General features: G+C 36.0%; 3 protein-coding genes across 3 annotated transcripts; 1 reads left to right on the top strand and 2 right to left on the bottom strand.

Moving 5' to 3' along the window:
* The first annotated feature begins 176 nt into the window (after positions 1 to 176).
* LOC147479691 (protein ASPARTIC PROTEASE IN GUARD CELL 1-like) lies at positions 177 to 2,398 on the top strand. Its single transcript, XM_086575992.1, has one exon. It carries the CDS (start codon positions 596 to 598, stop codon positions 2,108 to 2,110), a length of 1,515 nt encoding a protein of 504 aa, XP_086432118.1. The 5' UTR covers positions 177 to 595; the 3' UTR covers positions 2,111 to 2,398.
* A 2,077-nt stretch (positions 2,399 to 4,475) lies between these two features.
* On the bottom strand, positions 4,476 to 7,983 carry LOC147479690 (Peptidyl-tRNA hydrolase family protein). Its single transcript, XM_086575990.1, is given in 9 exon segments — positions 4,476 to 4,892; positions 5,067 to 5,143; positions 5,239 to 5,297; positions 5,695 to 5,768; positions 5,855 to 5,905; positions 5,991 to 6,058; positions 7,381 to 7,465; positions 7,670 to 7,748; positions 7,750 to 7,983. Coding segments are annotated over 9 exon segments (774 nt in total). The 5' UTR covers positions 7,917 to 7,983; the 3' UTR covers positions 4,476 to 4,778.
* A 1,012-nt stretch (positions 7,984 to 8,995) lies between these two features.
* LOC147479689 (14-3-3-like protein) lies at positions 8,996 to 12,474 on the bottom strand. The gene is made up of 5 exons (XM_086575991.1): positions 12,045 to 12,474; positions 11,411 to 11,915; positions 11,195 to 11,317; positions 9,379 to 9,495; positions 8,996 to 9,296 (listed from the first exon to the last, which is right to left on the bottom strand). The coding sequence occupies exons 2-5, from the start codon at positions 11,894 to 11,896 to the stop codon at positions 9,252 to 9,254; spliced, it is 771 nt and encodes a 256-aa protein (XP_086432117.1). The 5' UTR covers positions 11,897 to 11,915; positions 12,045 to 12,474; the 3' UTR covers positions 8,996 to 9,251.
* Positions 12,475 to 17,153: the final 4,679 nt, after the last annotated feature.

Raw genomic sequence — 17,153 nt, 5'->3', positions numbered from 1 at the left:
ATTTTGGTAAGTTGAACATAGCTTCTACATAAATAGGACTGCATAGTATTTGTTTTGCAAATGGCCGTATGAATGTATGATAAATCAATTTGTTTTTGGGGCTGATTTTACCAAATCACATTCCTAAATTGCAAATTTATGCAGTAAAAATTGCATGTTTGAAAAATAAATTGCAAATCCCCAACTCAACCACTTGCACTTCCTAAAAAACACCAAAGTCACACAAATTTTGCTTATAATCCATCACCAAAAAACACGATACATTAAAAGAATCAAAGTGTCAAGGAGTGTGAACTCAAAACATATAAATCATGCTTAACGAATGAACCTTAAACCATCTCATAAAAAACCACCTACAAAATCTTAATACTAAAAACCCATCTACCACCATAAACCCCCCTCCACAAGTCCGTGTCTCATTTTACGTTTTCACCTCTGCATTTTTTTCAACCGTTAGTTCGGTGCAGAACACTTCAATACGGCGTTACCTCATTTTTAATGCTTTTGTTTTCTTCCAACGAAACTGACGTGAGAGTTCACTCTCTTCTTAAATATATACACCCAACTCCCCCATTTCTACTCTCTATCAACAACCATGGCGAAGCTTGGGTTTCTCTTCTTCCTTTGCCCTTTTCTGCTCTGTTCTTTAACTCATTCTCGAAGTTTAACTCAAGTTTTGCACACCCAGACATCACTTCTCAATGTCTCTGACTCTATTCACAACACTCATCACCTCCTTTCTTTCATTCCAACAGCCCAAGAACAAAAAGAAGAAAAACAGACCATTCCTTCAAGTTCTTCACTTTCAGACTCTTTTACAACTTCTTTCACTCTATCACTACATTCTAGAGACACCCTTCACAAATCTTCACATAAAGACTACAAGTCACTAACATTAGCCCGACTCGAACGTGACTCAGCTAGAGTGAACTCTTTAAACTTAAAGCTAGATCTAGCAATAAAGGGTATAAAGAAATCAGATCTGAAACCAAGTGAAGGGGTATCTCAATATGTTGAGTTAAAAGAAGGGGAAAATCTACAAGGTCCAATTATATCAGGAACAAGTCAAGGTAGTGGTGAGTATTTCTCCAAAGTTGGTATAGGTAGCCCACCAAAGTCACAATACTTAGTTATTGATACAGGTAGTGATGTTACTTGGGTGCAATGTCAGCCATGTAGTGATTGTTACCAACAGACTGATACTATATTCGAGCCATCTTCATCTTCATCGTATGCATCAGTGGCTTGTGGTACACAGCAATGTACTCAGCTCGACGTGTCGGCGTGTAGGAATGGCTCGTGTTTGTACCAAGTTTCTTATGGCGATGGATCATATACTGTTGGGGATTTCGTTACGGAGACGGTAACATTTGGAGATTCATCGAAAGTTGATAAGATTGGGATTGGTTGTGGTCATGACAATGAAGGTCTGTTTGTTGGATCGGCTGGGTTACTTGGACTAGGTGGTGGAAAATTATCATTTCCTACACAAGTCAAATCTACTGCATTTTCTTACTGTTTAGTGGATCGCGATTCTACGTCAGCTTCCACTTTACAATTTGGTCCATCAGCTGAACTAACCAACGGAGCAGGATCTTCCGTTACTGCTCCGTTGGTTAAAAACCATCAGCTCGATACATTTTATTATATCGGGCTGACTGGGTTGAGTGTAGGAGGTGAAATGTTGACTATTCCACCGTCTATGTTTTCGATGGACGAGAGTGGTGGTGGTGGAGTTATTGTTGATTCGGGTACAGCTATAACTCGTTTGCGAACCGACGCTTATAATTCACTGCGTGATGCGTTTGTTAAAGGCACCAAGAATTTACCGTCTACTAGTGGAGTTGCGTTGTTCGACACGTGTTATGATCTGTCGTCGAAAAATAGTGTTGAAGTACCCACAGTAACTTTTCATTTTCCAGAAGGTAAAACTTGGGCGTTACCAGCTAAGAATTACTTGATTCCGGTTGATTCAGCTGGAACGTTTTGTTTTGCTTTTGCGCCAACATCTGGTGCTTTGTCTATTATCGGCAATGTTCAGCAGCAAGGGACACGTGTCAGTCTTGATCTTGGTAATTCTCTTGTTGGGTTTTCACCTAATCAGTGTTAAGAAGAGTTGTTAACTACTTAAGTTACAGTTTTACCTCTGGATGGAAGAGGATACTACGGTTTTACCACTAAGTGGGTTGTTGTTCCACCGCCCCCTTAATAATTGTAAGAAAGAGGGGTAAGTTGCTTAGCATGTATAGTATAATTAGGTTGATATTGAAATACCGATGTTATTTCCCAAATTTCATTGTTGTTTGTTACTTTGTAGTCTAGTCGGTAGTTTGTCTCTGTTCGAAGAAAAATTGTTGAAGCTAGTGAAAGTGCCCATACCTTTTGGTACTATTGTAGTAATTTCTTTGACACCATACACAACTTGCCCCATCTATATTTGGGATCTTCTAACCAAATAAGTTCATATAAACATGCATCGTACATTCGAAAAAAAGAAAAGAAAAAAACGGTGATCGATCAGCGAACTTCTGACAATAAGAATTGCCCTGTCCATATAGTGATGGTGGCATGGCGCAATGCCATTACTAATTAACTTAAACAATGTAGCACCCAATGGATCATAAGCAATGATAATCCTCGAAATAACTAGGAAGTAGGAACACGAGGTGAGTCTATGAACTTTGGGAGACTAGAAGTCTAGAACCGGCCTGTATCCGGAGAGTTTAAGCACTCACTGCCTGTCTCGCTAAACAAATATTTATTGGTTTTAATGTTTTATATGCAAATCAATCAGTGGTGGCGTGATGTTTGATGCAAGGCCCAAAATTTCGATATCGGTTAATATATCGGTGTACCCAAAAACCGATATATATCGAATATCTCGGTTTTTTTGGTGACCAGTTCAAAGTTTCTAAAATATCGGATATCTCGCCGATATATCTCGGATATATCGGATATTTTGGAAATTTCAATATTAAGTTATTAACAATTGGTCAAAAATCAACTGATATATATCAATTATCTCGAAAATATCAATTATATCGGCGATATAAACTTTCATATCGGAAATTCCGATATATCTCGGAAAAAAAGAGATTCAATATTCGGTGAATATATATCAAAAATATCGATATCGGTGTACCAATTTACCGAGATATATCGGCAAAATATCGGATATCTCGGCGATATTTTGGGCCATGGTTTGATGAGTGCATCGATGAACCGTGGCCTGGATCAGCGTGGTAATGCAGGTAACGTACACTGTACTGTCGGTACTGCTGTTTGTAGAAGAGAATCTACTTCAGTGGTGGGGAAGTATTTGTTTGGCTGGTTTTTGTGGTCGCTTTCTTGATGTTTGTGTCTTTGGGAGACAGTTCATTTGCAAGTGATGGCAAACCAAAAGTAGCCTCAATAACTGTGACGGATTGACTTGCGCAACATGCAAATGTAGGCTCATTAGCAGTAATGACCAATTATGCGTAGGTACTCAAACAGTTGTATGAATGACTCAGTGGGACCCAAACTCTCCATTCAAGAGTTGGCTGAAAGCATAGCGTTCAAACTTCAAAGTCTTTAAGCAGTCAAAATTAGTCTTCGATCACTACTTAAGTTTCCATAATTTCATGTGAAAGATATCAAAAATTGTTGATCACTACACGCGCAACATCACGAAAAGGCATTATCTCTGTCTTGGGATCTCAAATTCATTAGACCAACAATGCGGGTGTGTTTTCTTCTTATGCAACTTACAGATGACTAATTGGACTGGAATCCTCAATCCTGTAACTCTTTATGTTTAGACAACACGAAACCCAGTATTGGAAATATTTACTCTTTCTTTTAGGCAACAATAAACCCTAGGTGCTGAAACCGGCCTAGAGTCTGGACTCAGGATACTTGGCAAGCCACACAGCTATTGGGATGCCCAGCATTTCCGGCTAATTTGGGGTCCAAGAAAACTCAAACCCGAGACTTTCCTCGAAGTGAGGTGAATTCCAAACCTGCTGTGCGTATACTTGGTAGCATTAGCAATCCCCACACCATTAAGCAACAAATTATTTGATCTCAAACCAGAGATTACAGAGATTTGCTATAGTAATCCTAGTTCACGACTTTTTAAGTATTTGATCTCAAACCAGTCTTTTCCACTATATTACTGTAAGTTTCTTCACCCCACTTCTCCAAAGCTCATTATATAAAATATTAAAATAAGTAAAAGCTCTATCGAACCTAACTCAAAATCTATTCTCTTTTCTACTTTTAATAAACTGAAGATGTTAAAAATTAGCTTACTGCCCAAAGAGGCAAAGATAACCGCCCGCTCAGCTTGAATGCTAGTTAACCAGAATTTGTGATCTTGGTCTATGAACCAATTAATTTCTTATTCAAAACAATGACCATTCATAATAGGCAATGGAGAATACAGTTAGAAAGAATCATACTTAACGGTGTTTGTGGATAGAAAAGTTGGGAAATTTTCGGTGAAGGATGTGGTATTCTGTGACATAATTTATTTCTCAATCCCCAAAGGGTCAATATGATCTCACTAGTAATATAGCAAAAAAATTGATGCAATCAAAATGACAGAAACAGGGCTGGTGCACTTACAAAGGAGGATATACTTGTATGCTCTTGCAGTCTAGCCTCTTATTCTCCAACGATGCTTGAACCAATATAATTGAAGAAGAAAAATTGCACGCCTGTCTATACTGCCGGTTGCTGAAGAGTGAAGAGTGAAGATCGATGTGATCACTTAACAAACACAATTTAATTAAATGTTAACTGAGCTGTTTTGATTGTTTTTTACTGTTAACAAATGTTGCACTTTTGTTGAATCCCTCGAGTAAAAGAGTCCTTACTGCTTCCACACCATCTTGCAAGGTGAAGTCCAACTGAAACACAGAAATGTAAATAAAAAAATATGTTAGGAATGAATTGCAAGCAGAGAACCCAATTTCAAAATTATGACCATCCTCATCATCCTCTTCAATGTCCAGCTCGAGTAACTGGTTTCCCATTGTAATTACTCTTCAATTTGCATTTATCCGTATGCTGCTTCGACGTACCTCTTCACGTTCTCGTTTATTGAAAGATCTTAGAACAAAGCTGGCCGGATCCATTTTCCCAGGAGGTCTTCCAATGCCTTGAAGAAGTTCCAATGATATGGTGTTAGTAACATTGTAATGATATTAATACAGAAACACATCAGTGAAAAACTAAGCGCTTAAACCTCATTACCTATCCTTAGACGAGGAAAATCACGATTGTCTTTGAAGTGCTGAATGATACTTCTCATCCTAAACTTAAGGAGATAACATTAATTAACAGAAAGATATACAGAAAAAGAAAACATATATATCACAAAAATATAGTAGAGTGTCATTAAAGGATCCGGAGCAATGTTGTGGTTTAAGGCACAAAGCAAGCTAACATTCTAGTAATCCTACTAGAGTGTCATAGTATGATAGTATTCTACTAATCCTACTGAGCATTAAAAGTTGCTGGCCTTGCAGGAAGAAAAAGTCCATCTAGTCGGATTTTAGTTAAGGAGACTATCATGAATAATCAAACCATATAGCATCCAAGACAAGTTCAAATATAGACCAAACAATAACATAATCTTGAAAAAAAAAAGAAAGAAAAACAACGAGACAGGAACTTCACATTTATAGGAGGATATTAATTAAAATTTACCCGTTATGCCCTCCATGTCCACCTTTTGGCAGTAGACGCAAAGATGCAAATGGCAAATCTAAGTCATCAAATATCTGATAGATAAATATACAAGTTGAATCAATGAGGGAAGACATAAGAACAATCATACAATACAGAAAAAGCGAAAGTACATACTTACCACAAGTACTTGCTTCAAGGGAATCTTGTAATATGAAACAATGGGCCCAACCTTCACAAGTAGGACAGAGTAAAATAAGAAATAAGAACTTCAAATAATGACTAAATTAGAAATTCTTCTAGGTAGGTTTACTTACTGACTCACCGCTCACGTTCATGAAAGTTTGAGGTTTCGCAAGAATAACTGGAACATTTCCTATACAACCTGCACAGGAACAGAGCAATCCAAGATTCAGTGACTACCAGAGTACCAGTCTATAAGGTAATCCCCAAGAATGATTGAATAGTTATATATTGTCGTTGTACACAGTCGATATTAACACTTAAATAAACAGGTAAAGTCACACACACACACACACACATACAGAGAGAGAGAGAGAGAGAGAGAGAGAGAGGGACAATCATGGTTTTGCAACAATAAAAAACTAGTGACCTATCCGATGTTTTCCACAAAAACTAAACAGGAAGGAAAGTAGATTGTACTGATGCAGCAAGAAACAATATATAAAACAGTCAGTATACTGATACAGTAACGACCTCTTTCTTTTTCCCCCGCTAGAATACAATCATATGTCGGTAGGCGTGAATCACAAAACACATTATATATTTATATTATGAGGCTAAATGTTATTTAAGCCAGTGTGTTCCATTCAAGGTGCCATTTAAAGGGAGCGCCAACCCAGAGATGAGTTTCTAACATGCAAATTAAATGAGTACCTTGAATGTGGAAAGAGCAATATAATGGAGTATCTCAAGTGGCCTTTAGGAGAATGAAACAAATTGTTTCTTTTGGTAATAGAATGCAAAGTCCAATACCTTATTGTGTGTTGGTCTTATATTCTTTCTGAATTCCCTTTTTGTTTTACTTTTACTATACCCATTGTTTATTCTCATAAACTATAAAGTATCTGCTTATACTTAAAGCATGACTTAGATTTCATTTTATAACAATTCAAATGCGAGATGGTAAACAATAATGCAAAAAACTATAATTAACTTACATATGACATGATGTAGGCTGTGAAATACAATAATCAACTAGAAGATGAAGGAAGTTATATTAAGGCAATGATTTCATATAAATAGTCAACATTATGGATTTGCTCAAACATTGCAAAAGGAAGTTCCCTACCATGCGGAGCAAAAATCTATGTTTCAGGAAATAAAAATATGTATGGTAACTAATTCTTTTCATGGCCAAATACCACTGAAGGTGAACACTTCCAAGTTCTGGTCCTGTAGCATTTTTCTAACTTGCTTATTTTCTGGACAGCATAAAAAATCGCATTAATATATGTGATTTTTTTTATATTTGTCAATGGGCTCACTAAGGTTTGCCATGTGAACTAGATTGGTTATCGCTTTACTTCCATCTAAAGAGGTACCAAAGGATACAGAAAGACAACAAAATGATGCGTATAAGGACGATTGCCATAACAAAGATGGTTGCCACAAGACAGAACAGATGCATCTTATTTCACCAAGAAAAAATAAATGAATTCGAAGTCATAAATGTTTTACGCAAACCTTTTCCAAATGAGGCTTTAAATGATACACTGCTCATTGATATCCCTTCGGCTTCAGCAATAGCATCTAACATCTCAAAACCCACCTGAAAATAAGTTCATTGATAGATGAAAGCACATCTAAGTAGGACAAACTGATACACTTACATCATCATAAAGAACAGTTCACAATCGTGTACCATATTACGAAATATAAGACAGAGATTGTTACATATTCAAAATATTATTCAACGTGTTTGTAAAAATGCCCGAAAGAGAATATAATAATGAAGATAGACCGAACAACTTACGTTGTGCCTGGTGCCTTGGAACTTCTTCCCAGGATTTCCAAGACCAACAATCAACCATGGCTTAGGTTTAGACTCAATGGGAGTGGGAGGGTGTGGGTGAGGATGAGGGTGAAGGTGTGGTGGAAAGTGAACATGAAAATAAGTTAGGCATCTTTGAATAAACTCCTAGACGTGAACAACGAAAGGGAAAACAACGCAGAATATTAAATGAAGAGGAAGGTGAATAACAGCAGCCGGGAATGATCATGATTTCGTAATAACGCGTTTTTAAGGCCTTTCCTACTTCTGCCTTGCTAAAAAGATTAAGATTTTCGTTCAAACATTATAAAGGTTTCGTTTGGGTAATTAACCGTTGACCACAAATAACGTCAATTTGGGCTCTGGTTGGGCCTCAACCCGCCCAAATAGAAGAACAGTGAGCACTTTTTACTTTCTTCCCTCTAAAATGCTAATTCTAGAGTGTGTTTGGCAACTGAGACTGGAAACTAATTAGGAATAGAATGGAGTAGGAAACCATTGGAATGGAATCTATTAGAATAGAATTTGATTCCAACTTACAAAATGTGCATTTGGCAAACGTTTAGAAATCATCGGAATTCAATTCCTATTTCAATTAATGTGTTTGGTTGCCGTATAGAATCCTCTAACAGACTCCAATTTTTAGTTTATTTCTCCATTTTCGGATTAGAAATAAAAAACCGATTCCCATAGTCTAGGATTCCTTTGGATTAACAGGGGTCTATCAAAGACTTAATAAAAGAAATTGGAGTCCGTTTAGAATCCAATTCTATTGGATTCTATGTCTCCAAATAGGCCCAAAGTGAGTGGTCCACCAAGGATTCCAGTTAATTCCACTCCTCAAGTCCGATTCCTGTAAACAAACGCACCCCTAGGTTAACTCCCATTTCTTTCCAACATTACAATTCTTGGTTCTCAGTTTTCACGTTGGAACAGAAGAGAACGAAAAATGATTAGGGCCTCAACCCACCCAAGATAACAATGGATGCTTGTGTAATGAAAACTTTGTTGATTGTTGGGCAATCCCAATTCCAACCTACCGATCCGATCAACTCCAACCAAACAAGGGAGTTGAACTATAAGTCAGTCAGCGAACTTTCATCTGCAGGTTGAGTTCAGATTGGGTCAACTTAGGCCTGTCTCCTAATCCAGCTCAAGCTTGGGACATAGATACAGAAATCAAACCTAGTTCAGCTCAGGTCAACTTCAAGTTGCACCATTAAATATGACATTCATGCTGTAATACAGCACCATCACCAGCTACCTAATACATTCCAGGCAAGTTGTAAACAAGGCATATAAAAGATGTCGACTAAAGCTCTGGATGCGATTTAAAGCTGTAACCAAGACAAATACTTCAGCAGTAGAGCAAATGCCAGAATTATATCCATACAAGTGTTTTCACCATCTAATGCCATAGGCCCATAGCATTCCATAAATCCTACTACAAGAACAAATCACAGTTTTACACTACAACAAAACCAGAAGGCATCATATATCTAATAATATTGCCATGTGGAAGCTACTAGTTCACTTCAGATTATCAGCTGATACTGCCATAAAATTACTCTGGTTTTGGAGCTTCCTTAATCTCATCCCCAGCATCCTCCTGCACAAAAACCAATGGAATTAATACATGAAATAACAGTAAACGATCAACATAGAACGAGTAACAGGGAATGAGAAGAGACCGCATTGTCAGATGTCCACAATGTCAGGTTGTCACGTAGAAGCTGCATAATCAAAGTACTGTCCTTGTATGATTCCTCGCCCAAGGTATCCAGTTCCGAAATAGCTTCATCAAAAGCCTATAAGACAAGGTTTTGGGTTTAAAAGAAAGATACACATTGTAGACGCCTGCCAATTCTCATTGAAGTTTCTTTCTACGATAGTTAATGAAACCATTTGAGATGGGCGTACATGAGAATGAAACACAATGTCAATTCAAATTGTAATTGTTTAGCTTTAATGAAATATGGTTCTTCATCCATACTTTATAGTGAAATTGTGAAATAGCTATTTCAGTTGGTCAGCCAACAAATTCCAGAACATATTGATTAGACTACCAAACCGGAGTCATAGGAAAGACCTTAGAAAATTAATATATTTACAACCTCAAGCGAATTGACTTAAAAAAAAAAGACAATACATTTTAAATGGAGGATCACAAACAATTTGTTTCATTTGGAATCTACTAAAGACAATTGATAAATATAAGTTTCACCTCAGCTTTCCTTACAGACAGGTTTTGAACTTCAACAATAAAGAGTAAACCACTTTATCTAGATGTAGAACTCCCAGCCATGACTTTCCCCACATGGGAGATATAAGTTCTCTTATAAACTAGAGCAACATGGCTTAATACTACTAGAAGTTCAGCCCGACTTTGCAATGTTGAAGACTTATGAAGGACTATAGATCAGATTCATCTTTCTAATGATATGACCTAAAACATGTTTTACTTTACTACTCTCCATACAAAAAATGAAAGCAGACCACTGTTGGTGGCTAAACTGCTATAGTGACAAGGCTGCGTATCCAAAGTAAATATAACTCATTGGGTGAAATGATCAATATGCCTAATAAAACCAATATCCTCTGCATAATTTAAAGTACGCACAAGAGGTTGTTTGGCACACAAAGGTAACAACTTACTTTTAAAAGAACACAAAACTCAACTATCTTTAAAAATATAAAAACTCATTAAAGGCAGCAATGCAGCATGCTTCAAATATAGCTCAAGAAATTATCAGAAATTAAAAACTCATTCTTTTAGGTAAGTGTCATTTTCTACACTTTGTACAATTTCAATATATGTAAGCCAAATCTGCCAAAAACTCTGTTCCCTTCCACTAGTCTTCCTTTTATACATACAGCAACATCAGTTTCTTTCAGCTCTTTGTTTTTTGTCATAGTTCCTAAACGGCCTATGTATTTCTTCACATTGTGAATTTGTGAAATCAACATGCCAAATATCTTTCGTAAGTGCTGGTTTATGGACGCATTCCCCATACAAGAGCTTGGTGCAAGTTTGTATTTGATTATTGAGTTAAAAATGAGTCGCCAAGAAAACTTTAGATTCATAAAACAAGTCGACTTCTCGCTCATAAAGAAAACAACAAGTTGGTCTCAGCACATTTTACGAAAAGGGAAAGAAAATAACAACCAGCTAATCATACAAAACTATGTAAAACTTGAAAAAACCAAACACCACAATATAACTTTACAACTAAAACACCTATACACGGTCCTCCAGATCTACAAACAATATTTGCACAATGAGCCTAGGCTTAAGTGTGATAGTGCAACCTTATTGACACTTAATATATATCCCTTACACACTTTCAAACTGACACCACTTGTGTTATGGACTATAAATTACCAAATTCTCAAAGTTCTTTAGTCGTTGACCTCATCCAATTGTCAGAAACAGACACAAATTACGAAGTAAACATAACTCATAACCTAAAAGTGGATTTTCAAACAAATCAATTCACACTAACAAACCTGCTTTGCCAGACTGCAAGCGCGATCTGGTGAGTTCAGAATTTCATAATAGAACACCGAAAAGTTGAGTGCAAGTCCAAGCCTAATAGGATGAGTTGGAGCCATTTCAGTAGTAGCAATATCCTACACGAAAAACAAACAGAACAAATAAAAAACCCGTCAAATTAATAACTCAAATACAATTAATTACAAAAATGATCAATTTAATAGCATCACCTGAGCAGCCTTATAAGCCATCAAAGTACTTTCAGCAGCTTCCTTCCTATCGGCACCCGTCTTAAACTCAGCCAAATACCTATGATAATCCCCCTTCATCTTCAAATAAAAGACCTTAGACTCCGCAGCAGTAGCCGAAGGCACAAGATGCGAATCAAGTAACCCCAAAATCCCATCACAAATCTTACTCAACTCGGCTTCAATCTTCCCCCTATATTCCTTAATAGCAACAACATGTTCCTCATTACCGCGACTCTCTTCTTTCTGTTCAATCGACGAAATAATTCTCCACGATGCCCTTCTTGCCCCTATCACATTTTTATATGCAACAGATAGAAGATTCCTTTCTTCTACTGTTAATTCTTCTATGCTTACAGTCTTTGCTACATTTTCCATAAATTCTACCATTTCTTCGTAACGTTCTGCTTGTTCTGCTAATTTTGCTAAGTAAACATTGTCTTCTCGTGTTGCTTCGGCTGACGTCATTGTTTATCAAACCCTAGTTCTACAATACCAAATCATAACCCTAATTAATTCAATTTTGATGGGTATTTTAGTAATTTTATCTAGCAGTAATAATAATTGCAGTAAAAAAACACAAAAAAAATAAGGGAAGGGGAAAGAAGGTGCTTACCGAGAGAGATGGATTTGAGAGAATGGAGAGTTGGTTGTGAGAAATGAGGAAGGGTTTGGGAGAAAGTGCTGCCTTAAAAAGCTCGCCTACTTTTCAGGGGATGATCTGATCACTGAATGGTGACACGTGTAGAGTGGAGAGAGGCTCACAAGTCAAATGTTTGACTCTTTCAGTTTTTTTGCTATTGTGGAATTTTGTGAAATGTTGTGGAAAGTTTGTTATTCGAAAACGTCTTCTCTTGTTCTATCATGCTAGGCACGTGGAATTCTAACTTGGTGAGCCTACCAATCTTTTTTTTTTTTTTTTTTTCAAAATTTACAGTCAAATTGAAGATTGTGTATGGGAAGATTTTTTTTAGTGAAGATTTTTGAATTTCGGTGGGTGTTTAAGCCCTTTGCCGATATTTGGGCATCATCACAATCCTATGTTTGCTGATATTTAAGAACTTTTTTTACTTTATGTACTCCAAACACACACCATTTTTTTGAAAAACAAGAAAAATGATCAGTCACTTTTTTAGACAATTACTTTTCACTTATACTTCCCATCTAAAGGAACACTTTATCAGATGAAGTCTGAAGACAATATAATGAACGATATTTTGATTTGGATTGTGCCACATGATGCCCAAATATCGGCAAAGGGCACAAATACCCATTTCAACCCAAAAGAACTAGGTATATTTTCCATTATTGGAGTCAAAATAGATATGGAGTGAAATTCTATGATCTTGTTGGTATATATACGAGTTATTTCAGAATTTATGCTGTCTATTCCATTATGTACTTAATCAACAAAATCTTAGCTCTTTGGTTTGTTGCTAAAGGGAAATGCCTCCCTCTTTGGAACCGTATTTTCATAGGTATTTCAGTGCTTATGTCATTGATTTTTCTCATGTTAAACATCATCATTGTTTTATATTACAATGATGATTCAACACGAAGGAGTGGAAGAGACCATAAAAGGCCAGCTCCTAGAAACAAATTTCAATGAACTTATTAATGCGTTTAACGCGATTGGTGTTACCATACGAAATGCTATGAGACACTACTCCAAGAAAGCAGAGGAGCATAATAAGGCTGAGGTAGGCATGCATGAAAAAAAAAAAAAAAAAAAAAAAAAAAAAAAAAAACTAGAAAATCGATGAGCAAAACAACTGAAGCAAATAGTGAAGTTCAAAAGTTAAAAGCAATTAAACGGGAGAAGCTGAAGAATATCCGTGAAGATATAAATGTTTTACGCGAGAGTATTGTTTATAGATCGAGTTTGCCAACATAATTTGCATATGATTTTGAAAATATAATTGACATGAAATCCTGATGAATGACATTTGGCTCTTTTGCATGTACTAGTCTAAGTGCACACTCGATGATAGTGTTCTTTCCCATGATCTGTGTTATGATAAAGATTAGTGGGAATAGTGTATTTCTATAAAGATTAACGTATGTTTTGGAAGAAATTAATTTTACAAAATGTCTTTCACCAAATGCGTCTACAAATGAGTGTGTCATAGAATGAATGTACAACACTTGATTGGTTGAATGCATTTACAAGTGATCGTGGCCTAGACTAAATGCACAACACTTGACTGAATTCAAGATTACATAAATAAATTGTTGAAATTAAAAGCGAAACTAAAAGTAGAAAAAACATATAATTCATAATTAGAAGCATAATTAGAAGCGAAGGAGTGAGGGAGTGTCATCTTCCATCAATATCAATAGTATGCAAAACTTTTTTCTTATGTTGAAAAATATGATAACTCATTAGTTTTTGTTAGTATTGAAAAAAATAATGATTGAATTTGATTTGCTAATAGTTTTAAAAGATTTTTTTTTTTTTTTATGTTTTCCAAAACAAACCATACAAATGGTTTAGAGGTCAAGCACAACAAATTGTGCTGCAAGCCCCTTCTGAATAACAAAACTAATTCTCTTAGGCTAAGTCCAATGGTGCGGCAAAACACCAAATATCACGGAAATTTTGATCCAATGGTGCGTCAAAACGCTAACCCGCCAACGCTATCGGTATAAATTTACTTATATATAGCGTCAGTTTTAACGGGATAGCGTCAAGTCTACACGCCACTCAAAGTGGCGGGTAAAAGAAATCTAAACCACACGCCTTTGGGAATGGCGGCTAGAGAGTCAAAAAAAAAAAAAAAAAAAATTAATTTTTTTTCCCCACACGCCTGTGAGAATGGCGGTTGGAGAGTCTCAAAAAAAAAAAATCCTACCCGCCATAGGCACTGGCGGTTGAGAGTCTTAATTTTATTTTTTATTAAAAAAAAAAAAATCCTACCCGCCATTGACACTGGCGGTTGAGAGTCCTAAAAAAAAAAAATCTTTTTTTTTTTTTTTTTCCACACGCCTGTGGAAATGGCGGTTGAAGAGTCCCAAAAAAAAAAAAACCATTGGATTGGGAAACACTAAGCCGCTAACTGTATACACTATGCTATTGTGGTTTGGCGGGATGGCGCACCAAACCATTGGACTTAGCCTTAAACACCTACGCATTTGTTTTTTGGTTTGTATCTTTATTATTTTTTGTTATTTTTTTTATAGTAAACAAAAGGAAATTGTTAGTGTATACACGATACAATAAAATCTACATCGGGTCCCACTACCTATTATCTCCACATTCAGACACATGTTAATGAATGGCCCACAAAAATTAAGAAAGCGTTGCTAACAATTGTACTAGTAGGTCCCACATTCTCTACATGTCAAAATGTCAATCAAGTGGCCTAATAAAAACAATTTTTTGGCTCTAGGTCTAATATTTGAATTATATATATTTGCCCTTTTCCAACATACAATTTACATCAACCGGTTTTAATCATCTTTACATTGTTCTTGTGTTGTAACAAATTTGTTAACTTTTGCAAGTCTCCACTTTGTTCATCTGGAAATGGGATAGTGGCGAAAATATATATAGAAGAGAAATGGGGTATTTATTGTTCAAGGCAATAATTTTGCTGCTTATCCAACATTGCATATTGATTTATGGGTCTTTATAATCTTTGTCTCAATTTACTATTCAACATCAGATTCTAACGAGAATAAAGGTTGGGAATAAGAATGAAGTCAGAGAAGGTTGAAAATGAAAGGACGAAGACGAGGGCTAAAGTGTCATTTTGTTTGTATTTTTTTTTTTCTTTTTTTAATTGTTTGTTTCTTACTTTATCTTGTCATTATCAGCCACGTCACACTCAAATACAATGACAATTTTGTTTTCTTTTACTGATGAGATTAGCGTCTAATCTAATGGTTTACAATCATGCGCGCTCCTTGTCGAGAGCGAGAGATTGATCTCTCCTCAGGACTCTTATTTGAATATATCAATTTTCTAGCTTTACCCCCCTCCCCCCAGAACTTAGGCCAATTAGTTTTACCCCCACAAGATCACACCACATCCAAGTCAACTGTTATCTTTTTGGTCAATGCATGTAAAAAGACTTTATTGCCCTTTACCCTTTCAATAGTTTTCTAGTTTTACCCCCAGGTTCTTTCATCTAGAGGTTTACCCCCCCAAGACCACAACACATCCATCCAAGTCAATTGAGTTTGATCGTAATATTTTTGGTCAAGACAAATGAAAAGACTATAATGCCCTTTTCTAGGTATAATTATATAAATACCCTGTGACTTTGGCGAAGACAAAATTGGAATTCAAATCATCTAGGACCCATGTCATGATCTTGTGAACTATATCTGACGACCATACACCATCACTGTAGCATTATCTTCTCCAAGCCATACACAACTACCACATAAAAAAACTTCATTGCCTTTTCACGGTTGGTTTTCTCCTAGCATACATGTAGCTTTTAACAATCGTGAGGTTAATTATGTAATTTCATAATGTTAAAGGTGTGGATGTCATTTGATAATGATTGGTGGTAGCCGTCAGATATAGTTCACAAGATCATGACATGTGTATAGATGATTTGAATTCCAATTTTGTATTTGCCAAAGTCACAGGATATTTATGTAATTATACCTAGAAAAGGGCATTAGAGTATTTTCATTTGTCATGACTAAAAACATCACGGTCAAACTCAGTTGACTTGGATGTGTTCTCTTCTTACGGGGGGGGGGGGGGGGTTAAATGTCACACCCCAAATTTCCAGAAAATTAAAAATAGGAAATTATCCACACCATATTCCATCTTCTAAAAATCCAGGATAAAACAAAACCCTAATAACCTATTAACAACCACGATATTAAAATATGAGATCAAATTAAAACCAAACGAACAACTCTTAATGTACAAATTCAAGAATTTACTAAACCACTCTATTACATCTGTTTCAAATCAAGACTTTATACTTCATAAAACTTATACCAGTAAGACTCCAAGAGTGAATCCCAATCAAGCGTCTTCATCCGCTGCATTCCACCATCTATGCTCCCAAGAACACACCCACGTTGCAAAACAAAGCAAACATGGGTCAGCAAATTGAATTTGATGGTATGAGTAGACCAACAATAAAATATATATAATAATCTTTCAAATTAATAAATATAACATTACCAACCATTTCAACTTGAAAGACAATATAGTTCCGTTTTCCAAAACGGCATGTAGTTTCTTCCCAACTAAGATTTCAATCCCAATATACATTTCCAAGATAACTCACAATAGAAATACCACTTATTACATACACATATGATAACTTAATTAAATATTGGTTTGATACACATTACCTTTAAGCCAGCACGTCGTCTCAGGGTAGAATATTCACGTCCCTACATAAAAAATTAATAGATCCTACCCTCCTGTAAAAACAGATTTAGACAGCACTATAAAAAGATTTATCTTAGCCAGTCAAATTTCCATTCATAATCAAACCTCATTTAAGACATTGAAGTCTAATTAACACAACATAGTTCGTCCCGCATATTCGGGGAATACTACTTATCATACCACCTATATCAAGGGTAGTCATTCACATGACATCATTATGTCATAAAGTTTCCAAGTACATAACTATATATCTCAGACTATTACAAGTCATTAATGCTTTCATAATAACATATCATTTTAGAGTCATTCCACAATCACAGAAAAAATCACAAGCATTCAATAATATTATTCCTAGTCACA

Source organism: Coptis chinensis, chromosome 8 (assembly GCF_015680905.1).
Source record: "Coptis chinensis isolate HL-2020 chromosome 8, ASM1568090v1, whole genome shotgun sequence".
Taxonomy (NCBI): Eukaryota; Viridiplantae; Streptophyta; class Magnoliopsida; order Ranunculales; family Ranunculaceae; genus Coptis; species Coptis chinensis.
Note: the sequence above shows the minus strand (reverse complement) of the source record. Positions and strands in the feature narration are given on the sequence as shown.